The sequence below is a fragment of the Heterocephalus glaber genome, unplaced genomic scaffold, assembly GCF_053883595.1.
Source record: "Heterocephalus glaber isolate CG9 unplaced genomic scaffold, H.glaber_assembly_v1.0 deba00001497, whole genome shotgun sequence".
In the NCBI taxonomy this organism is placed as follows: Eukaryota; Metazoa; Chordata; class Mammalia; order Rodentia; family Bathyergidae; genus Heterocephalus; species Heterocephalus glaber.
Window position 1 is genome coordinate 19,343,624 of NW_028258320.1, and position 17,927 is coordinate 19,361,550.

General features: G+C 39.5%; 3 protein-coding genes across 12 annotated transcripts in view; 1 reads left to right on the forward strand and 2 right to left on the reverse strand.

Annotated features, from left to right (window-relative positions):
• Pbld (phenazine biosynthesis like protein domain containing) overlaps positions 1 to 12,592 on the forward strand; it is a 172,627-nt gene extending 160,035 nt beyond the window's left edge. The window contains exons 12-13 of the transcript XR_002395566.2: positions 8,852 to 9,126; positions 10,597 to 12,592. The gene's annotated coding sequence lies outside the window, so the exon portion shown is untranslated. The remainder of the gene's footprint in view (positions 1 to 8,851; positions 9,127 to 10,596) is intronic.
• Mypn (myopalladin) overlaps positions 1 to 17,927 on the reverse strand; it is a 129,364-nt gene that overhangs the window by 58,831 nt on the left and 52,606 nt on the right. The window lies entirely within an intron of this gene.
• LOC106009497 (kelch-like protein 20) lies at positions 404 to 3,758 on the reverse strand. The gene is given in 2 exon segments (XM_087185487.1): positions 404 to 3,410; positions 3,413 to 3,758. Coding segments are annotated over 2 exon segments (1,728 nt in total). The 5' UTR covers positions 3,540 to 3,758; the 3' UTR covers positions 404 to 1,809.

Below are 17,927 nucleotides of genomic sequence, written 5' to 3' on the forward strand. Positions count from 1 at the left end.
AAAGATAGGTTGAAGTTCTAACTGCCCCTATATCTGAGAATATGACCTAATTTAGTAAGTACTACCTTTATTTTAAAAAGTTATACATGCTAGAAAAAGCATAAATGATACATGTAAAGAATTATTTACCAAATACTTTTTTTCCTTGAAAAAGGTGCAAATGATCTTTAAACATAAACACAAAAGTTGCCAAACATTTTTGTTGTAAGGGAGAGGGAGGTGAAGTTTATTCCTTTTGGTTGCAGTTAAAGTCTTAAAAGTTTTCCTACAAAATGCATTGAAAAGAACTGATCTATGAATATAATGAAGAAAAAAAATTCACCAATAAATCATTTACCATTTATTTCCTTACAATTTTTAACTTTTCATCAGAAAGTGCAATTTGAGAGAATTAACAGTGGCCTTACAGAATGAAGATAATGATACACAGTTTGCATAAAAGAACCTAGATATTGATAAAATGTCTCAAGTGGTCTTACACTCAGCAACATGTGCTATTCATGAAGTGAAGACTTCATTCTCTAGGAGGCTGTTATTGAAAGTAAGCCTCAGCTGCACCAGGCAGGAGCATCAAGCGCAAACTGCGTACAGGACTGGCTCCCGGGGAAAGTATATGTCTCCCTTCTGCTCCTTGGTAGAGACAAGGAAACCGGAAGGAAAGTTGCTTCACTCAGCAACATTGTGAGCAAAAACTCTTGCAGAGCTGCATATGATTATATTGGGGCGGTTCTCGAGACAGCGAATGAGACTCGTATGCTGTTTTAACACAGGCACTGAGCAGAGTTCTAGAACTAGCAGAAACTCCATGAGAATATTTTTAAAAAAGATTTTAACTACAGTGAAAACAAGTTCATTTAGAAGTAAACAAGTTATGAACTTCCACTGAAGAAAACTGTAGCATTAGAGCCCTGCTTTTACTGATTTGATATTCCTTCTGCCTTCACTATTTAGTATGATGTGGTTTTTGTTTCTTTTACATTTTCAAGTCTTCTGGTGTAGTCCAAGGATGATGAATAGCTAATACATTGTTCATACTTATCTTTCTCATTAATCCTTGCAGTAGTGGAGTCGGATGGATGCAGTGTCTAGTAGAACTAATCAGATTATACATACCCCTTCTGCCCTTATCAGTACGTTCAAAATTAAATCAATACCTTACAAACAAAGTAAGTTTCTCTTGGAATTTTTATTTTTTTGAGACAAGGTCTCACTATGTAGTCCAAGCTGGCTTCAAATTCCCTGTGTAGCCGAGGCTGTTCTTGAACTCTCGATACTCCTGCCTCAGCCTCTTGTGTACTGGGATTACCAGAGTGTGCCATAATGCCCAGTGATGCTTGGGTTTTCTTTCTTTCTCTCTCTCTTTTTTTTTGGTACCGGGGATTGAACTCGGGACCTTGAGCTTGTGAGGCAGGCGCCGGAACCACTGAGCTAAATCCCTGGTCCACTCTCTCTCTCTTTTTGTGGGAGGAAGGATAAGTAAGAAAAAAACACAAAAAAACCCCAAAACCCAAGCAAAAACGCCCAAACCAAAACACTATGATAAATTAAAACAAAACAAAAAATAAATAGTCTTCTACACAAAGTTGAAAATTACCATGCAAAGGTGGCATCTTGCAGGTGAAATAGTGTCATCAGACTTGTATTTCCATATGTTGAGGCACCAGCAAAGAATAAAATTTGTTCTAATGTTTTCTCAAACTGCACAAAGTTTCAAAGTCAAAGGTCTCCAGAATACAGAGAAGCACATACAAGACTGTCTCCTACATGTTCACCATATGTGGGATTCACAAGGTGTCATTTTAGTAACTCCTACACCACCTCCCAGCCAACAGTCTTCAAGTACATCGTACCGTCAAAACCTCCTACTGCCAGGAGCTGTCCATTGACCACTGCCAGATCAACTCCACTGCACCGGGATGTCATGGCCACTACTGGAGACCACTGGTTAGTTCTGGGGTTGTACCTCTCAGCACTGCTGAGCTCTGTGGTGTTGTCTCTTCCTCCCATGGCATAGATCATGTCCTGATACACAGCACAGCCCAGGTGTTTCTGCCGGGTCCCCATGGGGGCTATAGTGTGCCATCTGTTTTCTTGAGGATTGTAGCATTCCACTGTGTTGAGTGGAGATGTCCTATCAGAGCCACCTACAGCATATAAGAACCCTCCCAACACAGCCACTGCCACACCTAGTCTTCTGGTACTCATAGAAGCCACCCAAGTCCACTTGTTCTCCTTCGGATCGTACTTCTCAACAATACTGAGGCAAGACACACCATCTTGGCCCCCCACAGCATAGAGGAAACCACTGAGTACCGCTACACCCACACTCGTCCTGCAGGTGCTCATGGGGGCCACGTCACTGCTCCATTGGTTTGTTTTGGGGTCATATCTTTCGACACTATTGAGATAAGAGGATCCATCAGGGCCTCCTACTGTGTATAACAGGTCATCCAGGACACTGACCCCAACTCCACATCGTCTTTTGCTCATTGAAGCTACCATTCGCCATTCATTGGTCTGTGGGTCATATCGCTCCACACTGGAAATGGCATCTCCACTACACCAACCACCAACTGCAAAGAGTACTTCTCCACATTGGATAGGTTTCTGTGGCCTTGTCCTTGGTCCTTGCATTAATGGTCATTCTTGAGGCAACAGGAGGTAGTTTTTAGCCTCATCTACCAGATCTCTGCATTCTTCATCACTTTTAATGAGGGGATCAGAGCCTACTGTGCCCACCAGGAACTTTGGACTAAGCAAAGGCATGTGAACATGCTGCAGCACCTGGGGTAACTGAGGGCGTCTTTCTTGAATACTGTATTTGACCCAGGCCATCACTGCATTGAATACTTGTTCTTCACTGCAAACGTTTAGCTCATCATTAGATATTATATCAATGAGTTGATTGGCTGGAAGTAACATGAACTCTTCACTCTCCATTACCTCTTGAAAGTTATGTTGAGTGAATTTGTCCGCTATCCTTAGCAACTCACGGTAAGAATGTGTGTCAGCAAAAGCCCGAATGCCTAGGCAGTTAGAAGGATCTAATTGTCTCTTTAAGAATTCACAACAGGCTTCCTGTATTTCTGCGAGCTGGAGGAGACAAGCAGCTGGCAAGAGGGTCTGAACATTGCCTTCTTCTACAGTTATCTGGGAGGTATACGCAAAGTCAATCAGTAGTTCCATAGCCCTCTCGTCTATGTCTCGGATCACCACTTCTGTCTGACGGCTCTCCGCCAATTCTCCTGTAAACATAGCTCGGAAGTAGGAACTACAGGCCAACAGAATGACTCGATGTGCATATATTTTCTTAGCGCCCACAACAAGTACCACATCGCATAGTTCCCGGTGCTCTCTCAGAAGGTTAATCACTTCCAAGGTTTGTCGAGGGTGCTTGTCTGAAATATAGGCATGCGGGCAGGTTGGGGAACCCCTTCTGGCAGTTTGTTGGGGTCTCCAAGGGTGCAGCGACTTGTTACATCCATTCCAGTCTCTGCTGGTCGAATGCTGGTACACCTGCGCATTGGTTTTCCTTCCATGCACCGTGAAAAGCACCCCTTACCACACTCTTAAAGCCGAACTGGCTCTGACACTTTTTTTCTGCAACAGCCTCCTCTGCCTCCTCCGCCCTCCTCTCTCTGCCTCCACCTCTGCCGCTGCTACCGCTACCGCAAGCAGGATGCAGCTCTTGGAGCTATTTCCTTTCCTTGCAACCGCCCCTAGCCAGACGCAGGAAGCAATATGACCTGATTTAGAAATAGTCTATGCAGACTTAATGAAGTAAAGATGAGGTCATTAGGATAGGCCCTAACCCAGTGTGACAAGGGTCCTCGTAAGAAGATGAAAACCCGTGTAAGACTGGAACATCATGTGACAGAGATAGAGACCAGAGTGACACAGCTGTGAGCCAAAGCACACCAAGGACGACAGCTACCACTGGAAACTAGAAAGAGACAAGGAAGGGTCCTACCTAGACTCTCAGGTGCAATAGGGCCCTAGCAACACTTGATTTCAGCCCTTATTCTTTCAGTCCTTATTCTCTGTGAGAGAGTATATTGCTCTCATTTTAAGTCACTCAAATCACAGTAATTTGTTGTGGCAACTGTAGGAAACAGATACAGGGGCAAGAAGTAAGATATATAAAGAAAACTAAAAAGAATAAAATGAAGATCAAATGTGGCTGCTCATTGGGGTGAAGGGAAACAAGATGGATAATGACAGACAGGAGTGAGATGTCTCATGCACCTCTTCTATCATTTTCATTTTTGGAAATAATAATTATTAACAGACATAATAAACAGTAGTAGAGTGGAGAGGTATTACAACGATTCAGTGTAAAAAATTTTGGTATTTACCAGTTTTTACTGTCTTCCAGATCTAACTACTCAGAGCTTTAGGTGCTTCTCCCACCCTTTATAAAGCAAAATTCTAAAGCATTTTAAGGAAATCCCACCTGCTCATCTTCCCAACAGTCAAGTTGTTCTCCACTGTTCCGAAAATATGTCATGGTCACCTCCATGTTCAAATCACTGCTCATGTTTTTCTGTCTGAGAGTCTCTTTCCCTGACTTTCAGCAACCGTGTATTTAAATCATACACCAAAACTGGGCTCAGCTCTCACCTCTTATACGAAGCTCCATTTTACCACCAACTCTCAATGATAGTTATGTTTTCCAAATTCATCTTTAAAAAAATGCCTGTACCATGTGATAACAAGACTCGATTTATATACTGCCTATTGCTCTACATTTTGAAAATACCTTTTTATTTTGTGCTTTGAATTAATACAGATGAATGGCTTTCAGTGTGAAAATTTCTCTTGACTCCTCAATTTCATTAGACTGCAAATTCTTTGATGGGACAGACAAGGTTTTAGACAGCCAGCAGCATCCAGAGTGTCTGACATACTTCTCTATCCACTGTCTCCCTTGACCATCTTACCTCAGCCTGTAGTTTCACTTACCACCTCTACTAATAAACTTCCAAATTGGTCTTTCCAACCCCAATTTCTGAACCTTTTTTGTTTGTTTTCTGGCAGGGATCGAGCTCAGGAGTTTGTGAGGCAGGCACAGCGCCACTGAGCTAAATCCCTGGTCCCTGATTTCTGGACCCCATCTCTCATCACTCTTCCCTTTGGTTTGTTCCAACCACACTGGTCTTTCTATTCCAGGAGCACATTGAGCTTTTCCCCACCTTAGCATTCCTGTACTTTCTGAAATTCTCCTCTCCCAGATCTTCACACAGACAGGACCTTCTCACCAGTCAGACTTCAGCTCAAACTCAGGGAGGCTTTCCCAGGACTATTCCTAATGTAGCTTCTTTCTCCTTAGTCACTGTATTACAGTCCCTTCTTTTGTAATTGTCACAGCACTCCTCTCTAATCTGAAATTATTTTATATATTTACTTCGTCACTTTTTGCTCCCTCACTGGATTGTAGAGCCCCTGAGAGTACTTTACCATTCTTATTTATCACTTCAATCCCAGGACTACAATTGTGCCCTGGCACATGGTAGGTAGTCATAAATTAAGAGTCTGGTTGATTTGTTGAAAAACCAAACAATGGGAAAATTTAATAGTTAGCATTTTGTGAGTATTTATTATTCCATCAAATTCTCAGCCAGTCTCTGCGTTCTCTTGTGGCAGCAATAGTACACAGAGCACACAGTTGCTGAGATGGGTTCATAAATCTCTTTGGACATAAATCTCACCAAGGTTCCAAGGAGCATGTGTGACCAAATGCTCAGACCATTTGTAGTTCCAAATACAAACCCTGGGCATCCAATTCAGTGTGACATACTGAACATGTGTTTATCTTTACTTCTCTCCTGAAATGCCCCTGAAATGAGAATAGAGTAATTTTTAAAGGTACAAAGTCATGAAAACAAAAAGGATGAGAGAGGAGACAACAGTTTCTGAGACTTCAGAAACTTCTGGAAGATGGGAAGCAGATTGAGAAGCCAAGTGTGGTAATACATGCCTGTAATTCTAGTACTTGGGAGGTGGAGGCAAGAAGATCACAAGTTCAAGGCCAGCCTTGGCCTTGAACCCAAACCAGAGCCAAATAGAGGAACAGACTGAGGAGCTATGAGAATTGAGAAATGTGCATACCAAGTGCCTACTTGGGGATATTAGTGAAAGAAGAAGCCAAATTGTGCAGCTGAATCCCAGAATGTTTTGGGATTTGGAGGCACAAGATTGCGAATTAAAAAGGAGGGGCATGGAGCTTAAAACAGGGAAATTGGTTATAAATTTGGAAAATGAGCTTTTGGACCTCCCATCGGGTCACCATCCCTCATCTGAGCCGTTAGGGATGAAGGCTGAGCAAGCTGTTCCATATTGGAGCAGAAGAAAGAAGTTCAATAAGGTATTTCTCTAGGGAAAAACAAATGGGCCTAGTGATCACTTAGGGCTTAGCTGCATGGAACAGAATATTTAGAAGTTTCACAAACTGATTGGAGAATTGAGACAAATTTGTGATAGGACCACATAAAAACAAACATCAAAACCAAGACAATAAGTGCCAGAAGTCAAAATAAAGTGCTTTTGGCCTTCCCATATCTGTGGGATCCACATCTTTGGATTCAACCCACCGGGGACCGCCCCCAGAAAACATTCAGAAAAAAAATTGTGTCTGTACTGAATATACGCAGATCCACTTGGGCCATTATTTCCTAAATAATATAATATAACAACTATTAACATAGTATTTGTGTTGAATTAGGTGTTATAAGTAACCTAGAAATTATTTAAAGCCTGGGAAGGGCTGGGGGTGTAGCTCAATGGTGGAGGGCTTGCCCAGCATGGGCCAGGCCCTTGCTTCAAAACCCAGTACCAACAAAACAGAACAAAATCAGCAAAACCTATATATTGGAAAGATATGCACAGGTTATATGACAATAAGAGTTTTATATAAGAGACACAAGCTTCTACTGATTTTAGTATCCGTGGGAAAATTCTGGATCCCATCCTCTGCAGATTCTGAGGAATGATTGTGCAAGCAAGGAAACATTCACTTTACCCTACTAGGCTCAGAAGTAAATAATCAAATGGTAACAAGAAAATAAACTTTAAATACTTTTTAAAACAACTGTATTGATAATATTGAGATGACGAAGAAGGAAAAAATGGGGGGCAGGTTAATGAAGGGGTGTTAAACCACCATGGGACAGAACAGGAAGTGGCTGGGAAATAGCTTACATGAGCATACCAAGCAATAGCATTGTAAGCATACTACAGTGGTTCTCAAAGTGTAGGTGACTTCTGTGAAAGCAAGTGAGATTATTTGCCCTTTCGCTGTGTTGACTTTTATACTAGTGGTGCAAAAGCCACAATGGGTAAAGTTGCTGAGACTTTAGTAACATAGATTACGGCAATGTCATAAACCTGACTTGGACCCTCTGCTATACTCACTGCAAGAAACCAAACCCAACCGAAATAAAAAAATAGTTCCTTCGTGAAGCAATAAATATCAGTACTTTCATTAAATCTTAACCTTGAGTTCCTTTTGAAATATTCTGGGTCGCAAACTGAGAAGTAGAACAAAGCATTTCTTGTGTACATGGAAGAGCATTTGGGTGATGCTTGGTTTGAGGGTGGGACTAGCTGCTTAATGTATGAAACGATATTTTAACTTGAAAGAATGGCAGATAAGTTATGGTTACTCAGAAATGCGTACTTTGCAGACATTTTCTCAAAAATAAAGGAAGTAAGGTGGCCATTTCTAGTAAAAATAGAATATTTGTTGCCAATGGAAAATAATAGGCTTTCTAGGAAAAATTAGAAAGCTTATGGGCCGGAGATTTAGCTCAGTGGTGCTGCTGCCTGCCTTGAAAGCACAAGGTCCAGAGTTCGATCCGCGGTACAAAAAAAAAAAAAAGAAAAAAAAAGAAAGCTTATATCCCCCACAGTGAGTACAAGGCTTCCCAATACTTAAAGTCATTTGGAGAAAATAAGTGATCATAACAAATGTCATTTTTTTTTGATATTGTGTAGTAAAATATGTTACCTTTTTGAAGATCTGCATTAGACATTTATTTTCCAAATGACCAATATGGAGTGTTATCCATTTTAAATTCAAGATAGACCAATGGGTGTTGGTACAGCAGAGGACAATAGTTCATTGCTATAGTTTCAGATTTTGCATGGCAACTAACCTTTAGGAAGTTACTGCTAGCTGAATGTTGGGGTAGTATTAAGTAAGAATTGCCACAATGATCTGAAGAGGCTATTATAATATTCTTCCTGTTTCCACTGCATATGTGTGTAAGGTTGGATTTATTTCATTAACTTCAACCCAAACACAGTATAGTAAACTGAATGTAGAAGCAAATAAATATGAGAATCCAGCAGAATTCTAAGCCAGATGCTAAAGAGATTTGCAAAAAATGTAAAATAATGCTACTCTTTTCATTATATTTTTTTGCCTTGGAAAACAGCTATTCTTCATAAAGTTATTTATATTAGCATACTTATTACAATTACTTAAAAATGAATAAATATTTGAAACATTTCTGTTTTAATTTTTAATATGATAAATAATTATAACTCACTTAAACAAAACCTCTCTTGGGTTTCAATGGTTTTTATAACTGTAAAGGGGTCCTGAAAACCCAGTGTTTGAGAACCACTGCATATTATTCAGAAATTTATAGGAAAATAAACAGGAAACTGCTAAGAGAGCTGAAAATGGTCTGTCCTTTAATGCTATTTAATTTTTTGAACAATGCAGTTCTATTTATTCAATAAAACAAATATAAATGGCTGTTTCAAAACAAAGAAATACTTCCCCTCATATAACATTACAGGATTACAGGATTATTGCAATTTTTTTTTTTTTTTTGCAATTCTTTAGACAAGATTTCTCATCCTTACGAAAATGAGAGGGAATCACCTATGAATAATTGGACAGCTGGAGAAGATAAGTGGGATGATTCAGATGCCTGAACTCTGTCAGAAGAGGTTTTTATCCTCACTCAAATGGCCAGGATGGCTTCAGCCAGGCCAAAGAACAATCAGTAATAGTACCTCCGACTTTAACACCGTGAGCCTCTGAGAAATAACACGCCGGTCAGGCTGCCTGCTGAAAGGGTATTGAATTTATGCAGCTCTACTCTGAAGACTTTTGAGGTAGGAAGAAAACATGCACTCCTCCGAGTCTATCCGTGTTAGGGCACGCTTTCACAGGAGTGTCCTCACCAGCTTTGAGTTTTTAGGATGCCAAATCCTCATGACACAGAATGGCAGCAGGTGCCAGGTGTGATTCATGGGTCAGCAGAAATGAATCAATGGCCTGGGGAATGGGCAGGTCAAAAGGACAAAGACCCCACCTTTGATGCACTGGGATAGCTCACCAGATCTGTTGATTGGGCTAACTTTCCTACTTGGGAAATGAGATACGGAGAAGCCAGAGTTTTCAGATTTTAATTGGAGTCTTTGGCTGTGTATACCATTCTGCTGTTAGGTTACTGTTTCATTTAAAATATGACTTGGATAAATATGACTCACTGTTTTAGCACATTAACAACTTCTAAACGTAATTTGAATGTGTGTTCTGACTCACCAGTAATAATGCTCATTAAAAGAATGATTACTCAGAGTCCTCCTTTAACCTTGCCCCAGCCTTCCAAAGTCCCTCTCTTCCATTGTTCTCTCTCCTATGACCCTGACTGTTCTCTCCCTTTGTAGAACCTATATATCATTTATAGTTATATATTTATTTGGATGCTTATTTGCCGAATGTCTCTCTCTCTGTTACAATAAACACTACAAAGGCTAACAGAGCTCTAAGTTATATTGGATTTTGTGATACCATTTGGTATTTTGTGAGTCCCCTTTGGCTGCTACTGAGTTAACATCCAGCAGCAAATTTCAGTCATGGGAGGGGGATGGTAAGAGGGAAGATAGGCCTATACTTCAAGTTTTATTAAAATTTATTGAGTTCTTCCAGGTGGAAACTTCATGGTAATTTAAGAAAAGCATAAATAAGGAATTGTCTAATATAAAGATAACAAGACCACCCCTTTCCACACAGTCAATTTTAGATATAACAGAAGAGAAGATGAATAAATGTGAAGATGAAAACAATTCCTAAAATAAATTTTTTTCCAAAAATAATTTTTTTTTTGTACTGAGGATTGAACTTGGGATCTTGCGCTTTTGAGCCAGGTGGCGGAACCACTGAGCTAAATCCCCAGACCCCCTAAAATAATTTTTAAAAAGACTATCTTACTTGGTCAGGGCTAATCAGAAACTTTCTATTGTTTCTTTTGAGGAATCTTTCTTTTTTTTTTTTTTTTAATCTCACTGTATTTATTATTATATAACTTACTTATTTATAAAATTACTGTTTATTATTGTTACTTTTCATCTTAACTAGCATATAATATGGCAGGGAGCTTTGTTTTGTTTATAAGGAATCCAAGTACCTTGACTAGTTTGTGTGGCATAGTGAGTGCTGGACAAATTGTTACTGAATGAACAAACAAATGAATTTTTTAGTTTTGTTGTCACTGAGCCTGGGTACTGGCACCTTTCTATGCTACGTATTTTAGAGTATAATTTCTTCTTTTCTCCTGTTTGCTACATTAAATCTTTCAGAATCAATTCCTCTACTTGTTCAACTGGGAGCCTTGAGGGCACTGCTGATTTTCCTCAGCTGTTTGTAAACCTTGCTTGTTAAAGGATCTTGGCTCTACGTACAGGAGGTTGCTCTCGATTGCTGCGGAGAGGCAGACTATGATTTCAGGTAGGTGTACACTGTGTACTAGCAGCTCTCTGCCCTCCTGCTATTGTTAGCTATCTGGGACACTGCTCTGCCTCTCCAGGACACATTTGCTGCTCTGGCTTCTGTGAGCTGTGCTTGGTGCTTAGCCCAAGTGGAAGAACAAGAGGTGCTGACCTGCACAGATGAATCACCTCTCTGCTTGGGACTCTCTCCTATGTATTGTGCCTAATGCCTTCAAGTCTGGAGCATGCCCAGAAGAGTTCCCAGCTCCACAGTGGTCTTCTCTGAGATATGATTTGGATTTTAGATTTCCTTGTCTATTAGTTTCCTTCTGAATAGAGGTGTATTTACTATGAAACCAATGAAAAATTAGGTTTCTGAACTGGGGATGTAGCTCAGTGGTTGAGCATTTGCTAACATGTGCAAAGCAGAGCCCTGGGTTCCATTCATGTGTATGGCTTCCTTCTAAGGCCCTATGCTCAATTGTATATTCACAATTTTGTGTTATCCTAAAAAGGCCTTTCCAAATTATATATACTAATATACTACCAGGTCCACAAAACTTGGATATGTCTCCTCCAGATGGAATTTCTACATTTTGGGAATTTCTAAGAATTTCAGATTTATAGATGGCATTTTGTTGTTTTTCAGTTAGGTTTTGGGGTGTTGGAAGGGAAGGCACATGTGATTATCTGCTATTTTGATGATTCTCTTTTCACAGTCAGATCACTTCTAATTGGCCTTCTGCACCCATCACTCTCTTAAAACTGCTCTTCATGGAGTCACTGACGGCCTCTATATCATATAATATTTTCCAGTTTTCATCCAACTTGACCTCTAATTAGCATTCAGTGTAGTTGACTACTTATTGTCTTGAAGCAACTCTTCTTCTGTACGACTGCCTCCATTCTCCTCCTGCCATTTAAGGTGCGCCTTCCTAGTACAGTTTCTTTTGGGGCAGTCTTCCTCACTGACTCAAATGTTAAATCTTGAATTTCCTTTGCAACACTGTCTAGCCAGCAGTTGATATTCAGAAAACTCAACAGCTGATTCAGAATGGATGCTCCAGACAATTAGTAAGACGAAAACCATAAGCACCCTTAAGTGTTATATCAATTGCACTGATTAAATTAATCACCCTGGGGCTATGGCAATTCTTTTCTGACAAAATAATGAAAAAGAAAATTGAGGCTGATTCCATACTCAAACAAAAATGTAAAAGTTCTAAAACCTCAGTTGCCTATGAACTAGCACAAACAATCAACAAGTGGGATCTCTTCTTATTAAAAGGCTTCTCCACAGCAAGAGAAACCACCAGCAGTGTGAAGAGACAACCCACAATGTGGGAAAAAATCTTCACCTGCTCTTCCTCAGACAAAGGTCTACTATCTAGAATCTATAAAGAACTTAAAAAGATCAGACCTCCCAAATTTAGAGACCCAATCCGAAAATGGGCATCTGAAATGAACAGACATTTCTCAGACAAAGAAGTAGAAATAGCAAATAAATACATGAAAAATTGTTCAACATCACTGGTCATTCGAGAGATGCAAATGAAAACAACGCTGAGATTCCACTTCACTCCAGAAAGAATGGCTGCTATCATGAAATCAACCAATAACAAATGCTGGCGGGGCTGTGGGGAAAGAGGAACCCTGCTCCACTGCTGGTGGGAGTGTAGACTGGTGCAAGTACTGTGGAAATCAGTATGGAGCTACCTCAAAGAACTAGGACTGGAAGTCCCATTTGACCCTGCTATTCCACTGCTGGGGATCTTCCCCAAAGAATTAAAAGAATCATATCACAGTGATATATGTGCACCCATGTTCATAGCAGCACAGTTTGTGATAGCTAAAACTTGGAAACAGCCCAAATGCCCATCAACTGGAGACTGGATAAAGAAAATGTGGTTTTTTAATAAAATGGAGTACTACTCAGCCATAAAAAATGAGAAATTAGAGACATTTATAGTTAAGTGGATGCACATTGAGGTGATACTCTTAAGTGAAATAAATAGGACACACATGTATAAATACTGAATAGTTTCTCTGGTGTGAGAAACTGAAAGTGTAAATAAGGACTAAAATGTATAATAGGTCATGTGAAATAGGAAGAAAAGGGGCAAAGGGGAAGAAAGTGGGAGGGCTAGGGGAAAGGATAGAAGGGAATGGGATTAACATGAGAAAATGGAAAAATAGGAACAAAATCTTTGTAAATAGGGAGGAATGGAGGGGTTGAAGGGAGGGCTGGGCAAGGGTGAAAAATAAGAACCAAGAGAGATTATGTAAAGGTGCAAATTTCCAAGGATGAATGTCATTATATTGTATACTTAAAATGTACCAATGATTAGAATGAATAATCAATAATGCAAAATAGGAAGAAAAGGTGCAAAGGGGTAGGGGTAGTGGGAGGGGCAGGGGAAAGGAAAGAAGGGAAAGGAAAAATGCTGAGAAATGGAAAAAATGGAAATAAAGTCTTTGTAAATAGGGAGGGGTGGAGGGGGTGAAGGGAGGGCTAGGAATGGGGAAAAAATAAGAACCCAGGTGCATTATGTAAAGGTACAATTCCCAATGAGAAATGTAATTGTGTTGTATACCTACAATGTACCAATAAAAGAATTTAATAAAGTGCAAAAAAAAAAATGTAAAACTTCTAACCAAATTATTAAAACCAAATTTGGAAATACAAACAAGATAATAGATTAAAGCCAAGTTGTTGTTTATCCTGAAAATTTGAGTTTTGCTTTATATTATTTGGTTTAATATTTTTAAATATTATTCAAGTTTGGCTTACTACAACCAATATTCTTTACCATGTTAACAAAGTAAGGGGAAAAGAATGACTTCAATAAATGCAGAAAAATGTTTGGTAAAATTCAATATCCAAGCTGGTTGTGGTGGCACATGCCTGTAATCCCAGAGCTTGGGAGGCTGAGGCAAAAGGATTGTAGTGAGTTTGAGGCCAGCCTGGGCTATATAGTGAGTTCAAGGCCAGCCTGAACTACATAGTCTTAAAAACCCCAAAAGAAAAAATATCAATATTCATTCATGATTTAAAAAATCTTACTCTTCCTAGACATAGAGACTTACAACAAAATTCCATGTAATGTTGAAAAATTGAAAGCATTACTGCTAACATCAGAAATAAGACTAGAGCACCAAATATCATTTCTGATCATTATTGTAGTCGAGGACTTAGTCAGTTCAGGAAAATAGGAAAATGAAGTACAAGACAGAAGTATGGAAGGACAAGCACTCAAAAGAATTGGACTGGGGGGCTGGGGATTTAGCTCAGTGCTTTCACCGCCTGCTGTGCAAGCACAAGAACCTGAGTTCGATCCCTGGTACAAAAAAAAAAAAAAAAATTGGACTGGGGATTTAGCTCAGCGGTTCCGCTGTCTGCCTCGAAAGCGCAAGGTCCTGAGTTTGATCCCCAGTATCAAAAAAAGTCAGAGGTAAAAGCCTTTTTCTGTGGTACTGAGAATTGAACCCAGGGTTCTGTGCATGTGCTTTACCAATGCACCAGCCCTTCCTCTTCTTCTTTCTTTTGGTACCAGGAATCGAACTCAGGACCTTGCGCTTGTGAGGCAGGAGGTGGAAACAATGAGCTAAATCCCTGGCCCCCTTCTTTTTCTTTCTTTATTTTGAAACAGGTTCTTGCTAAGCTGCCCAAGTTGTCCATGAACTTGCTATCCTCCTGCCTCAGCCTCCTGAGCAGCTGGGACATCAGGTGTGTGCCACCATTCCTGGCATTATAAAGCCTTTAGAAGACAATATATAAGAATATCTTACTGATTTTGAGGTTAGGAAGAATTTCTTAAACTAGACACAGACTATAAGAACCAAACCACAAAATCAAAATTAATTAATTTGATACTGCAGTTAAGAACATCTACTTATCAAAATATATCACAGAGAAAACAAAAAGACAAATCAAAATAGGAGAGGGTATTATCCTAAAATATATGTCACATGATTAGTATCCAGACTATTTTAAAAGTCTTACAAATCAATAAGAACAATCCAATGGAAAATATAAACATGCCTGTGATGGAAAATGAACCCTGAATACTCGATAAACATGAAAAAAGGTACAGCCTCATCAGTAACTATGGAAATGAACATTAAAACCTGATGAGATAATGCCCCATGCCCATTGTATTGGAAAAACTTAAAATATCAATATTAGCAATTATATAGAACAACCAAAACTCTTACATGATGCTGGGATGAATGTAAATTGAAACAATTTTTTGGAAAACAATTTGGTGTTATTATGAAGATGAAGTTATGCTTCTCTGCCAATATGCCTGGACATACTCACACACTAGTTCACCAGGAAAATATGTTAGAAAATTTATGTCATTAGTCATGCAAGGAATAACTTTGGAAGCAACCCAAATGTACATCTAGAATATAATAATCTAGCTATACAGTAAAAATTCTATTTAGCAATGAAAATGATTGCACTTGATTTACATGTACTTTTAAGGGGGAAAAGTGGAAGAATATAGACATTCTGATTCCATTTGGATAAACATATAAATCACATAAACTTACTAATTTTTTTAAACCCTTGAATTGTGGAAACTTTAAACCCACCTACACAAAATAGAGATACTAGTGGAATAGGGAGAGTCACTAAGCCTCAGTAAATTATCAACAGTTTGGTAAAACAGGTGGTGGCCTCGCCCCCAGGGGTCCTGATTCCTGTGGTCCAAGAGGAGGTCTCAAATTCACTTCCCCAGCATGGTCCCATGTGACACTGATGCTACTGGCCCAGGGACCCACTTTGCCTAGATCTCAGAATCTGGCCTTTACTCCCTCTCTGGACTTAACCTCAACTCTCTCCTCCTTACTCTTTATGTTTTGGCTACATCAGTTCCTAACAATTGTCTAACTCCTTCAAGGCTTTGAATTTTCCATTCCCTCAGCCTACAACCCTTTTCCCCATACCCTGCTGTGCTGAGCTAACTCATAGTCATCCTGATGTTTTGGTTTTAACATTACTGTCTAGGAAAACCTTCTCTGACCTAATTCACAATTGTAAGCATATGATTATCCCTGGAGTTTTTGTTCATTGTCTGTGTCATTTCTAGGCTTTAAACTACACAAAGGGAGAAAATTTATCCATTTTCTTTGACCTTAGAGGCTACAGTGGTATATGGCATGTGAACAGGCATCGAATATTTGTTGGCTGAATGAATGAATCTAGATATCCCCAAAAGGTAGAAGAAAAAGTCCCTAGATAGTATAATATGAATTTCTCCTGAATCACTTGAAGTATTCTTTTTCTTCATAACTATTTTGTCTCAGTTTTATTCCTTGGCATATCTCCAGAAGTAGCAATAACAAAACTCAACAACCACCACAGACGTCCATATCTATAAAAAGGTATGTGTCTTCCTTCAGGAGGTTGTGTACAAGGAAATATAGAGTCACCCAGCTGTACATTCCTGGGAAAAGAATCTGGAGTCAGGATACAAAAAGGGATCATGACCATTTGCTGCGAATTCCTGCAGACACTTTCATCTGTGGGTCAGTCATGCATAAATGCGTTTCATTACCTAAGACAGCGCCTCCCAGGAAAACTACATCCAAGATTAACAAGCTTTCAAAATCGCTCCCTTCAGTAAGACAGGATCCCATGCTACTTATTAAACAATACCTACCCAATTTACTTGGAAATCAACAATATAAGCAAAAAATTATTTTTCAACTTGATAAATGAGGGTTGCAAGAACATCGGTAAAATACTGGATTACACATGGGAGCACGTAGATAGTTGCCTAGTATTCTTATATTTTCTTGCTAAAATAGCTAAAATGTTACTTTCCTTATTGACTGTGGTGTCCCTATTTAGCAAACTGAAATGACTTATTATTTTACTATCATTTATTTATTTATTTATTTATTGGTATCGGGGATCGAACTCAGGACCTTGCACTTTTGAGGCAGGTGGCAGAACCACTGGCTAAATCCCCAGCCCTATTTTACTATTTTTTAAAAGAATCTTCTGGATCAAAATCTCTGCTCCTGGGATGGAAACACCTCAGGACTCTGAGTGGCAAGCACAAGGGCAGAGCTCCAATTTCTCTTCAGCCCATCCCTCTCAATCCCAGTAGCACTAATTTTAATCTTTAAAATATTTGTGTGTATGTGAGTGTGCATGTAATATGTATTGGTGTAATATGTGATGAGTTTTGGGGAGATAGTTTTTGCTAAAAGTAAGTTGGAAAATACTTTTCCATTCTAGCACTGGACTGAATCAACAACTAGAAATTGGTTTTAAGTGTTACCTGTATACACGGTAACTTTGCAGATATCAGGAACTAAAAGGACCTGCCCATGTCAAGAACATAGGATGACATGGTGGAATAGATAAGTTTTTTTCAGGCTAGGTCCACTCTAGATCTTCATATAAGGGTACAGAGATACTGTGTTAGACTTGCCCATGCTACTCCTCTGAATGCCCTAGCACTGGTACCCTTTCCTGCATTTCTGACTGCCTACTGGATACGCTCCCTCTGTCCTCTCAGACTTCTATCCCCACCAGCTTCCTCCATGAATTAGCCATCTCTTCCTTTTTCTCATTACTAGCCAGTGGCCTCCATCTTTCTTTCTGTTACCCAACTTCAAACTCATGAGGTAATATTTTATGGTCATCCTTTGCATCTAGTCAGTCAACAAATTCAGCTTGATTTCTTCTCTTCTATATATTGGTCACCAACATCTTTTCTTCTCTTTTCCACCACACCCATTTCAGCACCACCAGAGCATCCGATGCCTGGGATTCCTTCTACAGCTTCCTAAGTAGTCTCATGGTTCTATCCTTTTCTAATCTAACTCAGACTTCTGGAACCATTCTCTTTACATGCTTGCTTTCATCTTGCTACTTCCCTACACACAGCCTTACATGGATTCCAATTGATTTGGAAAACAAGTCTGAACATTTCTGCTTTACTTTCAAGGTTCTTCAAATAATCTGGCTTTACCCCCCTTTCCAGTTAGGTCAGCCTCCTCCCTGTCCTGTAAAAATGTTCTTACAATGCCAGCATCTGCACCTTTATATAAACATGTTGAGTTTCAGGCCAAGCCTGAAAAGACTCTTCCCTTCCTCCCACCTCTTCAGTGGTATCTCTACTATTTCCTGACCTTGTTACCCCCAACCTCAACATAGCCAAGTACTTCTGTCTTTCTGAAAA